The 15,637-nt window shown below is 36.6% G+C and overlaps 2 protein-coding genes across 2 annotated transcripts in view; both read left to right on the top strand.

Moving 5' to 3' along the window:
• Positions 1-15,637, top strand: part of LOC125662311 (uncharacterized) — a 55,647-nt gene that overhangs the window by 11,095 nt on the left and 28,915 nt on the right. The window contains exon 6 of the mRNA XM_056147004.1: positions 12,631-12,707. Within this exon, the coding sequence (XP_056002979.1) occupies positions 12,631-12,707 (77 nt within the window). The remainder of the gene's footprint in view (positions 1-12,630; positions 12,708-15,637) is intronic.
• Positions 2,431-4,372, top strand: LOC125650567 (uncharacterized). The gene is made up of 3 exons (XM_056147005.1): positions 2,431-2,990; positions 3,666-3,810; positions 4,076-4,372. Exons 1-3 carry the CDS (start codon positions 2,654-2,656, stop codon positions 4,302-4,304), a joined length of 711 nt encoding a protein of 236 aa, XP_056002980.1. The 5' UTR covers positions 2,431-2,653; the 3' UTR covers positions 4,305-4,372.

Here is a 15,637-nt window from a genome sequence, read left to right as displayed (position 1 = left end):
TGGGCTGCGCTTATGGCCTTTGAGCAGGGCGGGATTTTTATCGTGCCACACCTGCTGTGGCATGGGACCTAGGTTTTTGCGGTCTCATTAAAGGACCGCCCCATTTCGTCGCCTCTTACGACAAGCAAGGGGTATTACTACTACTGAGGATGTATGCTAAGCTGGATCCCCACAGCAAGCTTATTAAGAGATTACATATAGTAAAAGCTGCAATTGTATTTTCATCATAGACACATCGATTGCAGTAGCTCGTACCTTCGCTTCTTGACTGGGAGGTAGTGAGTACGAGCCCTGCTAGTACTATGACCACATCAAACGACTGTAGGACGTAAAACGCTCCTTCACCATATGCTCGGCATGTAAAAGTGAATAAACGGGTCATCCCGATATGAACAATAAAACGTAGGTCTCGTGTGGCTGCACGTCAAAGAACATTCACTGCTACGGCCGTAAGCGCTGAGCAATACGCAAGTTCCGAGTTACCCAAAAGTTATTTTCCTTTGTCGAACCCTTTCGCATTTTATGACGTACGGTGGGTACACAATGTATACATTATATCGTAGACTGGCATTGTACATAACGATTACGTACGATTAATGTAATAAAAGCGTAACTTTTGTTTATATCAATCAATGGTATGCATATTCTGGCCATATCAAGCATAATTTGTTTGAATGAGATCATCAAATTGGCTATTGAATCATTATTTGTCCTCTGCTACATGAGTGACACTCGTATCAAAGAAAGATGGCAATTAACAATATTTGTTTGAACCATTTTGTTATCCAATACTCATAAACTCACTAAAGTTGCCTTTTCCCTGAGATAGGATGGTCTCAGAAACTCTGGGATATCATCTTTTAAGAAATAATACAACGATAGTAATTAGCAAATGTATCCACTGTCATCATATTTTACGTCATAATTTACGGAAGAGTTCGACAAAGGGAAATAACTCTTGGGGAACTCGGAACTTCCGTACTGCAAAGGTCGAATTTTGTACTTCACACTTGGTGAGTGACTTTTGTAGTACTTCACACTTGGTGAGTGACTGTTGTTCAGTGTAGTACTTCACACTTGGTGAGTGACTGTTGTTCAGTGTAGTACTTCACACTTGGTGAGTGACTGTTGTTCAGTGTAGTACTTCACACTTGGTGAGTGGCTGCTGTAGTACTTCACACTTGGTGAGTGACTGCTGTAGTACTTCACACTTGGTGAGTGACTGTTGTTCAGTGTAGTACTCCACACTTGGTGAGTGGCTGCTGTAGTACTTCACACTTGGTGAGTGACTGTTGTTCAGTGTAGTACTTCACTCTTGGTGAGTGGCTGCTGTAGTACTTCACACTTGGTGAGTGACTGTTGTAGTACTCCACACTTGGTGAGTGAATGTTGTAGTACTTTACACTTGGTGAGTGACTGTTGTTCAGTGTAGTACTTCACACTTGGTGAGTGACTGCTGTAGTACTTCACACTTGGTGAGTGGCTGCTGTAGTACTTCACACTTGGTGAGTGACTGTTGTTCAGTGTAGTACTTCACACTTGGTGAGTGACTGTTGTTCAGTGTAGTACTTCACACTTGGTGAGTGGCTGCTGTAGTACTTCACACTTGGTGAGTGACTGCTGTAGTACTTCACACTTGGTGAGTGACTGTTGTTCAGTGTAGTACTCCACACTTGGTGAGTGGCTGCTGTAGTACTTCACACTTGGTGAGTGACTGTTGTAGTACTCCACACTTGGTGAGTGACTGTTGTAGTACTCCACACTTGGTGAGTGGCTGTTGTTCAGTGTAGTACTTCACACTTGGTGAGTGACTGCTGTAGTACTTCACACTTGGTGAGTGGCTGCTGTAGTACTTCACACTTGGTGAGTGAAAATTTTCGAAGGGACGTAAAAGATAAATGATCAGAGACTGTAATTTTAATTTAATAAACATAATTGTTGTATTGTGTCGTGAATGATATAGATGACGAAATGTTCTGTATGTGTTGAAAGCGGCCTGCTTTATTACGGTATTAGATAAAGTAACTGAATGTCATTTAACAGAGACTCATGCATTGACATTCCAATGCATTTAGAAAATTTGTGTATATTGCTTTTAGGACTTTTAGTACGATGGTAAGTACAAGAAGCATCGTTTTATTGATTAATTATGAGTTACACATTGAATTCGGCTCGCAAGTATTTAAAATCTGCCCGGGAATGCCGCCTCCAGTTGGAGGCGGCGAATTTCCAGTTTACGCAATGGCGCCGGTTCTGACGTTTTCCTGGCACGGTAAATATCAAAATCATAAAAAAGCCAGAAAAACGTCAGATATTTCAGACTAACAACAACTGTGAGGTATATACAGGTAGGTAAATTACTGAAATTTAGTGAGGTATATACAGGTAAGTAAAATACTGAAATTTAGTGCATACGTGATATGTTTCTGCTAGGAATCAGGGCCGGGATTCATAAAGATTCTAAGATTTTTCTTAGATTTCCTACTTAAGTACTAAAAAAATTCTTAGCTAAGAAAAATACTTAAGTATCAATTCATAAAAAAGTTAAGCACTGTTCTTAGCTAAGTACAGTTCTTAGTAATTTAGAAAACTTAAGTTGAGTCACCCTAGCAACGCATAGTATTTCCCAAACTAAAGGTGGAACTCTTGTGCGATGGAGGTCGTATTTTTAACATGTTTTACGTCACATCTGTCAAATTTCGCAGACGTAAACATGGAAAGCCACAAACGAAAGCCAAACTGGAGTAGTGAGGAGTCCTTGGCACTCACTACTCTTGTTGAAGAATACAAGGATGTTGTGAGAGGGAAACTAAGTCCCCAGTTAACCTCTCAAATGAAGTCGAAAGCGTGGGGGGAGATTGCGGTAAAACTTCGTGCTATGAGTGTTGGGCCAACTCGAACGGCAGCAGAAGTTGAGAAAAAGTGGCACAACATCTTCTCGAAGACAAAAACGGAGATTTCCAACCACAGACGTATAATTACTGGTACAGGTGAGTTGGTGATGAAATTGTAAATTATGGTGAATACAAGTTTTATGACCAATAGATAGGTGCATAGGCCTACATATACTGACGAGTACGCGAGTGTTAGGAGAACTTGTGTATCACATTAAATATACAAGTATACTTATGCATCCCATTAACACAGTGAGATTAAAATGCGTATTTTATCCAGGCAAATCTTTCATTTCATTTTCATTGCAAGGAATTATACCGATGAAAAGATAATGTGGGGTATTTACCTTTGTTCGTTTTGGCCACTCATTTCGCTCACAAGTCGTTTCGGCCCCTAGTTGTTTCGACCCCTTTATCTTTTAAATTGTCTTAATCATTTAAGGAACTTGAAAATCATAACAGCATTCCTTATGACATTGTTATTCAACAATCATACATGATTTCAGAAATTAATGTAACATTTCATGTGATAAAAAAGACACCCCCACCCCCCACCCCCCCCCCCCCCCCCCCCGCCAATTAAATATTTGACATGTCATATGCTTTTAAATTCATGTTATTTAAAACACATACATTTCTTTTATAATTCTATACAGTGCATTACAGTAATATTATATTTTAACACTTTATAAATCCTGTAGGATAAAAAGAAATCCACACAGTATGTAGCAATTCAATACATTTTTACAGAAGACATTTTTTTTTTTGCAGGTGGTGGTCCTCCTCCGAAGTCATTGAGTGCTGTAGCGGAAGCTGTTACTAGTGTAATTGGGGCAAATAACACTTGCCTGATGGGTATAGAGGGAGGCATTGATACGTCCCTGCTAAACCTAGATATACTTGGTGATGAATCTGTGTAAGTAACTTAATGAGTAACATCATTTACTATTTAAAATTGTATCATAATAGGTGTCAAATTCTTTGATTGATTGGAATCTACCATGACAGAATTAATGTTTGTAATTTGATTTGTGTAAATAAATTAATGATATATCATATAAACATCAAAATAGAAATAGAACAACAATTATTAAACTAATCATCCAAGTCATCATTTAATCATTCTCAAATGGATTAATACAAGATTCAAAAAGAATAATGTATTCCTCTTCCCATCATAGGGGAATCCATGTAATTGAAGGACCTCCAGATACAGATCCCCACATTCTTGGATCAACTCCCCTAGAAGTAACATCTGTCCTGGAGTCTTCATTGCCATTGGTAACCTCAGGCAATAGCAACAGGGACATTAACCTGAAAAGAAAAATGGAAGAACTAACTTGCAGGAAGCTGGAACTAGAAGTCCAGTATTTGGAAATGAAAATAAGAAAGCTTAAAAAAGAGGAATGAACCATCCTTAGATTAAGAGACTGATCAATATTTTTGCTGTTGTTTGTCAGCATCTTCAGGCAGTTCAGATTCAAATTCATGGCCACTGTGGTTAGGGTGAGACCAGAGTAGGGGAAACATTTCATATGTGACTATCAGAATATGATATATTTTAAAAACTATTTTCTCAATAGAATCAAAGTTGCAAGCATTGTCGAATGTTCATATTAGTTCATTTTGTGAACCCTGAGTGTAGGATAGGGCCATAATAAGGGATCAGAGTTGTACATGGGATTATATATTTAAGTTTAATTTTAAGTCTTTAAAAATCTTCTTATGCACTGCTAGCTATGATTATAGTCATGATGATAAGCAAGCATCCTCTGCTATTGTATATTCAGTTTATTCAAATCATTGCTCTAGAGGGTACAGTGGGGCCACAACAATGGATCAGATTTTTACATGTCAATATATTGGAAACATTTTTTTAGAAATCTTTTAAAGAACTGCAGGGCCATGGTTATCATATCAATGTAGTATAGGAAGAGGAGAACAATTATAAGAACAACTTAACAGATAACAACCCAAAAACAAACTGTAACTTTTTTCTTACTGTGTGTTACGATTTTTTAATAACTGTAAATCTTATATGACTTTTTAAGGAAATTTTGCATATTCATATAAACTGTTAATTTTTTCAGTTTCCATAAAGTTTGATAGTTTGTGACATTGTTTATCAAAGAATTATTTCATTCTCATTACTATATATAAGTCAAATTGAATCCCTAAAATTGATTGTTTTTCATTGCAATGAGTTGTCATTACATGAATGACTATATATATATGTGACTTAATTGTCCAAAATTTATTGTTTTACATTAATTATGAGTATCATATTACAGATATAACTATATCGACAAATTTCTGTTACAACATATTTTTAAAATAATTTACAAGACATACAATTAGTACTTGTATATGGTAACTGTTAAAACTCTGCTCGCTCTTATGAAATTTGTAAATGTGAAGTTTGTGTATGTGTGATACCAGAATTTTTGCATTCTGAAGAAAACATGAATGAAAAGTATTTTTTTTAAAATTTAGTTGCACACTGTATACCAGTAAAATATATGAAATATAATATCTGCCTTTGACTGTTATTCATGAAAATTATTTATCAATTTATTTGACTCAACTTTGTATAATTCTTAAACTAAATAAATTGATGATCATGATAAAACACATGTCTGTAGTAGATTTGTTTTCATTCTGGCCAAAATTGAAATATGTTTGTTTGTCCATTTCTGATTGGAGGATTATAGACAATAGTTAAGAGGGTAGGAAATGTTTTACATGTACTTTTTTCTTTCTTTTTTTAAATTTTGATACAATAATCAATTGGTATTAGTATAAAGTAATGTTGAATGTCTGATTTAAAGAAAAAGAAATTTAATGTATACTAAAATGATTTAAAAGGAAAACAGGGGTTGAAAATTATCATCAGTAGGTCAGATATAAGGGCAAACAAACAATTTCTGAAACAAAGCAACATTTAATAATGCATGAATTCAGTTTTTAAAATATGTGAAATATAATTTTTATGCCCTCCTTTGAAAAAGAGGGGGCATATTGTTTTGCACCTGTCGGTCGGTCGGTCTGTAGACCATGTGTTGTCCGCTCAATATCTTGAGAACCATTCACTTGATGATAATGATATTTCATATGTGGGTTAGTTATGAGTAGAAGAGGATTCCTATTGTTTTTCAGGTCAAAAGGTCAAGGGTCAATCTACTCTGGACATAGGAATATAATGTCCGCTCAATATCTTGAGAACCCTTTGCTTGAAAGACATCAAACGTGGTACACTGGTACGTCTTCAGGAGAAGACGACCCCTATTGATTTTCAGATCACATGGTCAAAGGTCAAGGGTCAAATCGGACATAGGAATATACTGTCCGTTCAATATCTTGAGAACCCTTTGCTTGACAGACATCAAACTTGGTACACTGGTACATCTTCAGAAGAAGATGACCCCTATTGATTTTTAGGTCACATGGTCAATCCACTCTTGACATAGGAATATATTGTCTGCTCAATATTTTGAATTGATGATACTACTCTCAATTAAATGATGTGTGTGTGTGTATAACCCTTTTCAATTTTGCACCATGGGGGGGGGGGATATGTGTTTTACAAACATCTTTTGTTAATCTCTATCTTAAATGTTAAGTTGGCCTATCCCTCTCTCTACAACACTTCTTGTTTTCTTGTGAGCCCTATGATTGAATCAAATCTATATAATATATTAGGAAAACTATAATAATAACAAAACAAAAATAATAATAATAATAATAATGGTATGTAAAATTTATGAAAATGGGATGGGGGTAATTTGAAAATCTGAAGAAAAACCATTGTCAGGGTGTCAAGCCACTTTTGGTTTAAATAATGTAGGATTATAAGATTATTTTTTTTTGCAGTTTATTGGGCAAATATTGGGATTTTACTACAGATTTAACCACAAGTTTGTTATATTGAGCTGACAGAAGGACTGACATTGATCAGCATATAGACAGTTTCAAAATGTTAGAAGTGGATAAATTGAACATTTAAAATAAAATAGAAAGGTTTGAAATTGCTTATTTGAAACTAATATAATGAAATGGAGAAAAATATGATGTAGATGACATGGTATAATTTAGTTCATATTTGCCCAGTCCTTTGATTTTAATAGCAAGCCATGCTTATAATGACAATCTTCAAATGGATTGCTGATTCAGTAAATGTTAAAATAATAAGAATATATGCTAAAATGTAAATTAAAGAAGTTTCGAGATAAGTATTTCAGTTTCTTAAAAAGCCATTCTCTTAAATTAGTGTTGTTTTGTCAAAAATACATGTAACAAAAATACATATCTGAATGTATCATAGGTATGATTGTATCAATAAGCATATGGTTTAAATTTTGCTGCCAATTGGCTACACCTACATAGGGCTTTATAGGGGGACTTAGAGGGAAAATATAGGAACCTTCAAGTTTATAGGGAAATATAGGAATAAATAGGGACTCTACTATACTGGGAATGACAAAAATTTTAATAAAAGCATTATGTTTCATATGAATTACTGTAGTAAAAAAAATCTCCCACCCACCCCATATAATCAATGCTCATCTATTTTCTTTAAAAAAAACAATCCCCACATTTCTTTACACTAAATGTTTTTATTGAAATAATTTTCAAGTTTGAATTTTTTGATTTAAAAAAATAATGGACATAAATATCTATTCTGGTAAATATTACCCGAGTTTGTGACACAGGTACAGGTGACATGGCTATATAAATGTACCACTCTTTTATTTACAAAATAATATTAGTAATGTACCCTTTACATGTCAGTTAAATATAACAATCAAAGTAGATTTACATTGTTAAAAAAAATCCTGTAAACATAATGTTATTTAATGATTGCTAATAGATAAGAATACATTTTTAAATGTCAGTTTGGATCCGCCACTATACTGAGTGTAGAGGGCGCTTTTGAGCAAAGAGAAAGTAGGACTTTCAGTACAGCCATGAACGCGGATCGAAAAACAATGATTCTCACCTGTTATGATTTGTCTGACAACCTTGATTGGGATGCAAAAATGGAGTAAAGAGCCATCTCTTCGAAGGATACCCACTATCTCCTAGCAAGTGTGTATGGACAGGTAACCTTCCTTGGTCAAACAGTACTTTGAGACCGCTTTCGTTCAGAATCCTAGCGTCATGCGTGGAACCCGGCCATTTTGTTACGATATCAAGGATTTTGTAGAATGGATCAAAGACCACCTGTGTGTTGATGCTATGGTAATGGTGTCTATTTACATACTCATTTTCATATTCACTCGGGGCAATTATTTGAATGTGATTGCCTTCAATGGTCCCAACAATTCCCGGAAACCCAGCGATAGAGAAAAATTCCTCTTGGTTTTTACGAATGTCAGGAGTATTCTGTGGGAATTTAATGAATTGTGTAACAATTCTTTGGGAGGACAGACTTTGGAGGGTTGCAGTTATAGCCCTAGACACGGTGGACTGGGAAACACCCATTTCGTCTCCGTTACACAGCTGCATCTTTCCAGTGGCAACAAATCGTAGAGTCAGCAAGATTTTCTGAAGTGGCGATACTGCATGATTTCTCTCTGAACTACTGATAATTTCATGTGCAATCAAACTTCAATGAAATAAATACCGACTGAATCCAGTCTAAACCTTTCCACAAGTTGTGCATCACTGTACTGAGCTAAATAGTCCTTTCTTTCTCGAAAACATCGCCTGTGTGCTCTATTGGCGGCCATTATGATTCTTGACTTAAGTTTTTCTTAACAATTTAAGACTGCTAAAGACTACACTTAAAGTTAAGAACTGTTTAAGAATTTTCTTACACTTAAGTTGTTTTATGAATAAAACTAAGTAGAAAAACTCAAAATCTTACAGTTACTTAAGTTTTTTATTGGTTTAAGAATTTTCTTATACTTAAGTACATTCTAAGACTGTTTATGAATCCCGGCCCAAGAAAACTGCCCAATCACGTATGTATATGCCCCCCCCCCCCCCCCCCCCCCAAGATTGATAGGTTTATTAAAAATGCCATATTAATTACACCCCCCCCCCCCACCTAATGATGTTAGAGGTATCTGAATTTTAATCAATAATAAATATAAATATTTTAAAAAAACTTATATATGAATATAATGCATGCATATGTTCCATGATATTTCCTGCCACGAGGGGATGCTCCGCTTAGCAGTGCCCTTGTTAATTAGTTGAATAATACATTGCACCAGTAATGATCCTGGGAGGATCTTAACTGAATGGCAGTTTCATCCCGTGGCTAATTAGTTGAATAATACATTGCATCAATGATGACCCTGGGAGGATCTGGGTTAGAATAGGTCGTACCCCTTGCTTGTCGTAAGAGTCGAATAAATAGGCGGTACTTCGGATGAGACTGCGAAAACCGAGGCCCCGTGTCGCAATAGGTGTGGTACGATAAAGACCACTCTGCTTAAAGGTCGTAAGCTTCACAGATACCTAGATTTTACAGGCAGCTGCCCTTCATTCTCCAGAGTGGAAAATTCTCGAGTGTTAGTTAATCAATATACATTATGTACAATCAATCACGGCACACAACGAACCAGTACAAGTGTCATATCAGCACACCAGAGCAAATTCTGTGACATAAGAATATAAAAACAGGTCAGCTAACAAAGGAACACAATTCATGCCCATGGGAATTCCAACAAACTTTTGGAAGACCTGATCACCAGAGACTACGAAGTTATTGTCAATGAGGAACTCCAGCACATTTTTTTTTTTTTTTTTTTTTATAAATTTCACTTAAACGTACGTGTGCGTTGAATCACAGTGGGGTTTAACAAAGTAATTTTTTGAATGATTCATAACTAGATATGAATATTTCCTATTTTCCATTTTTATGCCCCCGAGATCGACGATTGGGAGTATATTGTTTTTGCCCTGTCTGTCATTCTGTCTGTAACTTTAACCTTGCATAATAACTTTTTAACAGTAAGTGCTAGAGCTTTGATATTTAACATGAGTTTACCTTGTCACAAGACCGTTCCGTGGGTACAAATCTTGTGACCTTGGAGTTTGAGCTACTTTTAAAATAAACTAACTCTGCTAATAACTTTTGAACAGTGAGTGCTAAAGCTTTGATATTTCACATGAGTATTCCTTGTAACAAGACCTTTCCGTGGGTAGTAACCCTTCTGATCTTAGCATTTGACCTATTTTTAAAAAAAAATGACATTGGTCGTAGCTACGAAACAGTAAATATTGAGCTTTCATATTACACCCGTGGGGATTCGCGTTAGAATAGGTCCCCAGTACCCCATTGCTTGTCGTAAGAGGCGACTAAATTGAGCGGTGCTTCGGATGAGACCGCAAAAACCGCGTCCCCGTATCACAGCAGCTGTGGCACGATAAAGACCCCTCTCTGCTCAATGACCATAACTGCCGAGCATAGGCCAACTTCGCAGCCCTTCACCAGCAGTGGTGACGTCTCCATGTGAGTGAAATATTCTCGAAGGTCGTTAAACAACATTCAGTCATATTGCACACGGACATTTCTTGTGACAAGATTTTTCTACTGGTACGAAGATATTTGACCTTAGCCATCTTTGGAATTGGCCATTATTGGGGGGGGGGGGGGGGGGCATTTGTGCTTCACATACACATCTTGATGTTGAAGAAAGAACTTTCTATTATGTCAAGCTGTCTAGTCTAGTCTAGTCCTTGATTTATCGTACGGATTGGTCGTCTAAAGTGTTAAAAAGTGATACGGTTTGATGTTGTTGACTTGAGAAAAGTTTTGCTATTTCAAACTTTAGAATTTTATATAATGTCCATTTACACAACTTCCGGTATATGCTTGTGACACCATACGTTTGAAGCGTCTCCGAAGCTATATTTTAGTGAAGAGCAAAGATATGGGGCTCGGTCATCTTCACAAGTCAAGGGTTATTGATTCGTTACCTTGAACTAACCCTTGACATCAGTGACTATCAAAAAGTTAGGCTTTTTAGACCATTACGCAATCCTCTATAATAAAAAAAAAAACATCCAATGAAATCGCCGCATCTTGTTATGCTGTACATAGATACAAATGACGCGATCTCGTACTTCTGTATTGATAAACACGCGCAGTTGTAATATTTGCACCACTAATTACGTTTATTGATAATAGATCAAGTTTGGTAACCTTTTTGTGCTGAAAATAATATTGCTTAAACGACTGAAATAGCCATAACTTTAGGTATCAATACACGTGTTTTTATTTGAATCTCTCGCTTTGCGTTGTTATAAATAGAACCGCATCCTCATTGGTTCCCACTCTTGTGTGGAAACTACAAAACTGACACGGTCAGGAAGGGCCCTGTTGAGGGTTGGTAAAGGAAAGTGACATCTGTATTTGGGGCTGGTATATACATGTATGTTAGAATTAATAATATTCAAAGATACATTGAAATGCAAATTTGTGAAAAAGGAATCATGAAGCATATTTATGAGAGACTGATGCAATTTAAATTACTTTTGTTTGACACACATTCATCCACTCAAACACAACAAGAGTGCAACTAAATACCATTGTAATAGGGGATTCAAAATGGATATGTGGTACATACTATTCGAAAAGGATTATGAATTTGACATTGATGTCTTGGAAAAGGAAATTCTGACATCGGGGCTCTTAGCGTTTTCAAACACATTGTCATTTGATAAAAGTGTTCTACATTTTTAAAAATAGAAATTTATAGAATATGTCTTTACATACATAGGTGAAAAAGTTTCCAATATTCCTAGCCGAGACATACCATGTATGCGCTAAAAAATTCATAAGCAAATATAAAAATACTCGCATAGAAAATGTGGACCTTACCGTCAACAAGTGCAGTGAAGCACGCCATTTCGAGGTATTCACCGACGACAGCTCGGTAACAGTAATGAATAAAGTACACTCATTTTGTATCTATTTTGTGACTTTCTTTATTAAAAGGAACAGTTCTCTAAGGGGTAACGTGCAATTACTTCATAATTCCATTTCTTGAAGCAGTTTCACTTTGCAACCGGATAAAAGAAATTTTATTTCGTATTCCGATCCCGATCGAAAGTTGTTGACTGGAAATGACGTGTTAATTCAATATACATGTAACATCAAGCTTTTTAAAATCACATTAAATATATATATATATATATATATATATATATATATATATACATACACAATGTTGTAAATTTATTTTTTGTAAATTTTCTATATATCAATACAATGAATATCACAAGTCAAATTGAATCATCTCCCTTAGACAGTGGTAAATAGATACGGTCATAATAAGAAAGATATGACATTCAAACCGATAGACAAAGTGACAGGACTCCAAAATATATAAGTGTCTTCCTAATAATCAGAACGAGCCCAATTTTTTGATAGTCACTGATGTCAAGGGTTAGTGTGAGGTAACGAATCGATAACCCTTGACTTGTGAAGATGGGGCTTGGTAGACTCGATTCAGCAATGTGTCTTTCTTTACATTAGTATCTTTGTGAAGTTTATGTGACAAGGCTCACGGCGGGTGTGACCGGTCGACAGGGGATGTTTACTCCTTCTAGGCACCTGATCCCACCTCTGGTACATGTATGTCTAGGGATACGTATTTGTCCAACTCTTAATTTAGTATTCCTTGTGGTCGTTCTGAGATTTGCCACTGTTCGTTATCTTCACCTTTTCATCATATTGATCAACTCTGGCTGAAAATAATTGTTCAGTACTGCTTTCTTCAAGATCATATCATATGCAGCTTTTGTGATAATGAGAAGGAGGAAGATTGCACCTCTGGAACACGATGTCTCCTAGGCGAGGTACTTTAGTAATATTTTAACATGCTTTACTCGTACGCTGTACACATGAAGAAATGTTGTAAATGCTTGTGCGTGTGTGGGCTTTTAATGATTGAAAACGGGGTTTATAAAGGTCTATATGTATTGATTGATTGGGGGTTTTACGCAGTTTTGGCAATATGTCAGCCATTTTACGGCGGTAGGTCCGATCTATGGCATTGTCGATATTCAATGTCAAGGTGGGGGTGGGTGTGGGCGGGGGTCACTATACACGGTGGCGGAACTGAAGGAGGGGAGTTGACAATACACCCACTCCCCTACATGTATGTTGAAGTGGTAATATTTTGCACTTTTGTGACGGAAAGGGAACTAAAATGGGTTACAAGTAAACTCCCCTTTGTCTGAGTGATTGTATCTTGCTTAAAGTCTCTCTCTCGAACATTTTTCACTCAAATAGGGACTTCCCCTTTCTCCTAGAACGGCAAATGTACAAACTACAGGGTTGTAACACTCCTTTCAATTTCTTCTGAAAATTGTGCATGATCATGATTATGGAGGTCGCTGTAGCTCGATGGTACATGTAATTCGTTCGCATCTTGACCTGGAGGTAGTGACTTTGAGCCTCGTTTGTGCCATTGCTTCCCAAAAGTTTAACTTCATAGGACGACAAATATTTACAGGGAAAGTAGAAACTACATTTCATGAGTACTTCTCGATATTAAATAAAGTGTAGAAGGAACTCTGTCAGTCATTTGTCATTTAAATATGGTCTATTTGGAAATCTAATTCTTTGATTACTACTGTACTGATGGCAATGTTAGATGGGTGTATTTTTCTAGCGTGGTCCTTGCTATTATTACATCAATAAACATGAAAATATTAAAGCTGTATGATCCGAATTACAATATTTTTCCCCATCTCGTAAAAACGCTATTAAATCTTCGCACGCATGTAGTTATGAGGCTGTATGACATGATATCATACATTATTTCACCTGTTTTAACCAAAATTATTTGATTTTAAATCGATGTTTACAAATAGCCGTGTCACTGCCATTTCAAGTGACAGTCACGTGACCAGTTCAAACTTTCAGATCATCGGTGGTCTCGTCTGTGTAAAACTGTGTATTTTGTTACAACAGTACCGTGCCATAAGTTTAATAGAAATAAAAATATCGAATACCTCTTAGTAATCTGTTGTTTTACGCTCTTTCAGCCTTAAAACTAGACAGTTGCGTATGAGTTAATACATCATGTTGGGATTCTCCTGACGCGCGTGGGTTTATTTATAGACGTCTAACACTGTATAATTTATGGGATGATTTATACCCCTGGGTCGAGCCCTCTGCTGGTGGACTGTTAGTCCCCGAGGGTCTCTACAGCCCAGTATCTAAGTACTTCGTTACTAGCTTGAAAATACGGATGTATATTTAATTGCTGTTATAAAATTTAGAAATTCATTTCAAAATTAAGGATTATCTCCCTCACGCATAGCTCTTATCCTTAAACGAATTTGATTGCACTTTTTTGGCACACTATTTTTGTCTATAATAGCTCTAAAACTTCATAGTTATTTCGGATTTCAAACATTTCGGTTGAGCATCACTGAAGAGACATAATTTGTCGAAATGCGCATCTGGTGCATCAAAATTTCAAAATTGGTACCGTATAAGTTTTACATTATATATGTACCACTGACACTATATTTACTTTCTAAATAATATTCTTACTGTTGTAAATTTCATGATCCCCGGTGTAGGGTTTCTGACCACAGGGTGGGTCCAAACTTACTATATAGTGTTTATGTGTAAAACACTTAAATAACATTCTTTAATGCTATTGATACTAAACTGAAACTAAATGGATATTTAGAAAGAGCAGGTGGTCCATTACCACAATTGTAAATTTGATGATCCCAGGGGTAGGGGTTTTGGTATTACGGTGGGGTCTAAATGGACAGTTATTACATGTAAATGTGTGAACAATAGACATTTTAACTTCTTGATAACTACTGTACCAATTAATTTCTCGTGGGAATCCAGGTTAGAAGAAGTCCTTAGTACCCCCTTGCTTGTCGTAGGCGACTAAATGGGGCGGTCCTTCGGATAAGACCGCAAAAACCGTGGTCCCGTGTCGCAGCAGGTGTGGCACGATATATAAAGATCCCTCCCTGCTCAAATGCCATAAGCGCCGAGCATAGGCCTAAATTTTGCAGCCCTTCACGGGGAGTGGTGTCGTCCCCATATGAGTGAAATATTCTCGAGCGGGACGTTAAACAATATTTAATCAATGAATCAATCTATTGAAATTTGGTGGTCCTTCGGATGAGACCACACAAACCGAGGTCCCGTGTCACAGCAGGTGTGGCACGATAAAGATCCCTCCCTGCTCAGAGGCCATAAGCGCCGAGCATAGGCCTAAATTTTGCAGCCCTGCACCTGCAATGGTGACGTCTCCATATGAGTGAAAGATTCTCGAGAGGGACGTTTAACAATATTCAATCAATCAATCTTTGGAACAAGGGCGATATGATTTGTAAATTTCAGGATCCCTGCACCCCTGGGGTCTTAGGGGCGTGGCAAAAACTGCATATAATTAACCAATTACCAAACATTTCTACTTTACAACCGCACATGTTTAAGAAAAACTAAATGCATAATGATGTAGAACAGGAAGGCCTGGGATGGGTCCAAATTAGTCATATCATGTTGATTTACCTATTATCCTATGTAAAACTTTCCATTAATTTTAGCAGTTTTGTGAGCAGTGAAGTTTTCAGAATATACCTTGTTTTATACTGTTGCTGAACAGCCGAGACATTCAAACAGGATTTTTTTCCCCAGAGTTCATAGGCCTTAGGAGGAGTGATGCGTACATAGCCTTAGGAGGAGTGATACATTTTTCACTAGTAAGCAGGTGACCGATAAGGCATGTGTTTGTATGAATATTTAA

This window comes from Ostrea edulis, chromosome 8, assembly GCF_947568905.1.
Source record: "Ostrea edulis chromosome 8, xbOstEdul1.1, whole genome shotgun sequence".
Taxonomy (NCBI): Eukaryota; Metazoa; Mollusca; class Bivalvia; order Ostreida; family Ostreidae; genus Ostrea; species Ostrea edulis.
Note: the sequence above shows the minus strand (reverse complement) of the source record. Positions and strands in the feature narration are given on the sequence as shown.

Coding starts and splice junctions, on each gene's coding strand:
- LOC125650567 (XM_056147005.1), top strand. CDS start 2,654: ATGGAGGTCGTATTTTTAACATGTTTTACGTCACATCTGTCAAATTTC. Junction 2,991..3,665: donor ACGTATAATTACTGGTACAG/GTGAGTTGGTGA, acceptor TTTTTTTTGCAG/GTGGTGGTCCTCCTCCGAAG. Junction 3,811..4,075: donor ATACTTGGTGATGAATCTGT/GTAAGTAACTTA, acceptor TTCCCATCATAG/GGGAATCCATGTAATTGAAG.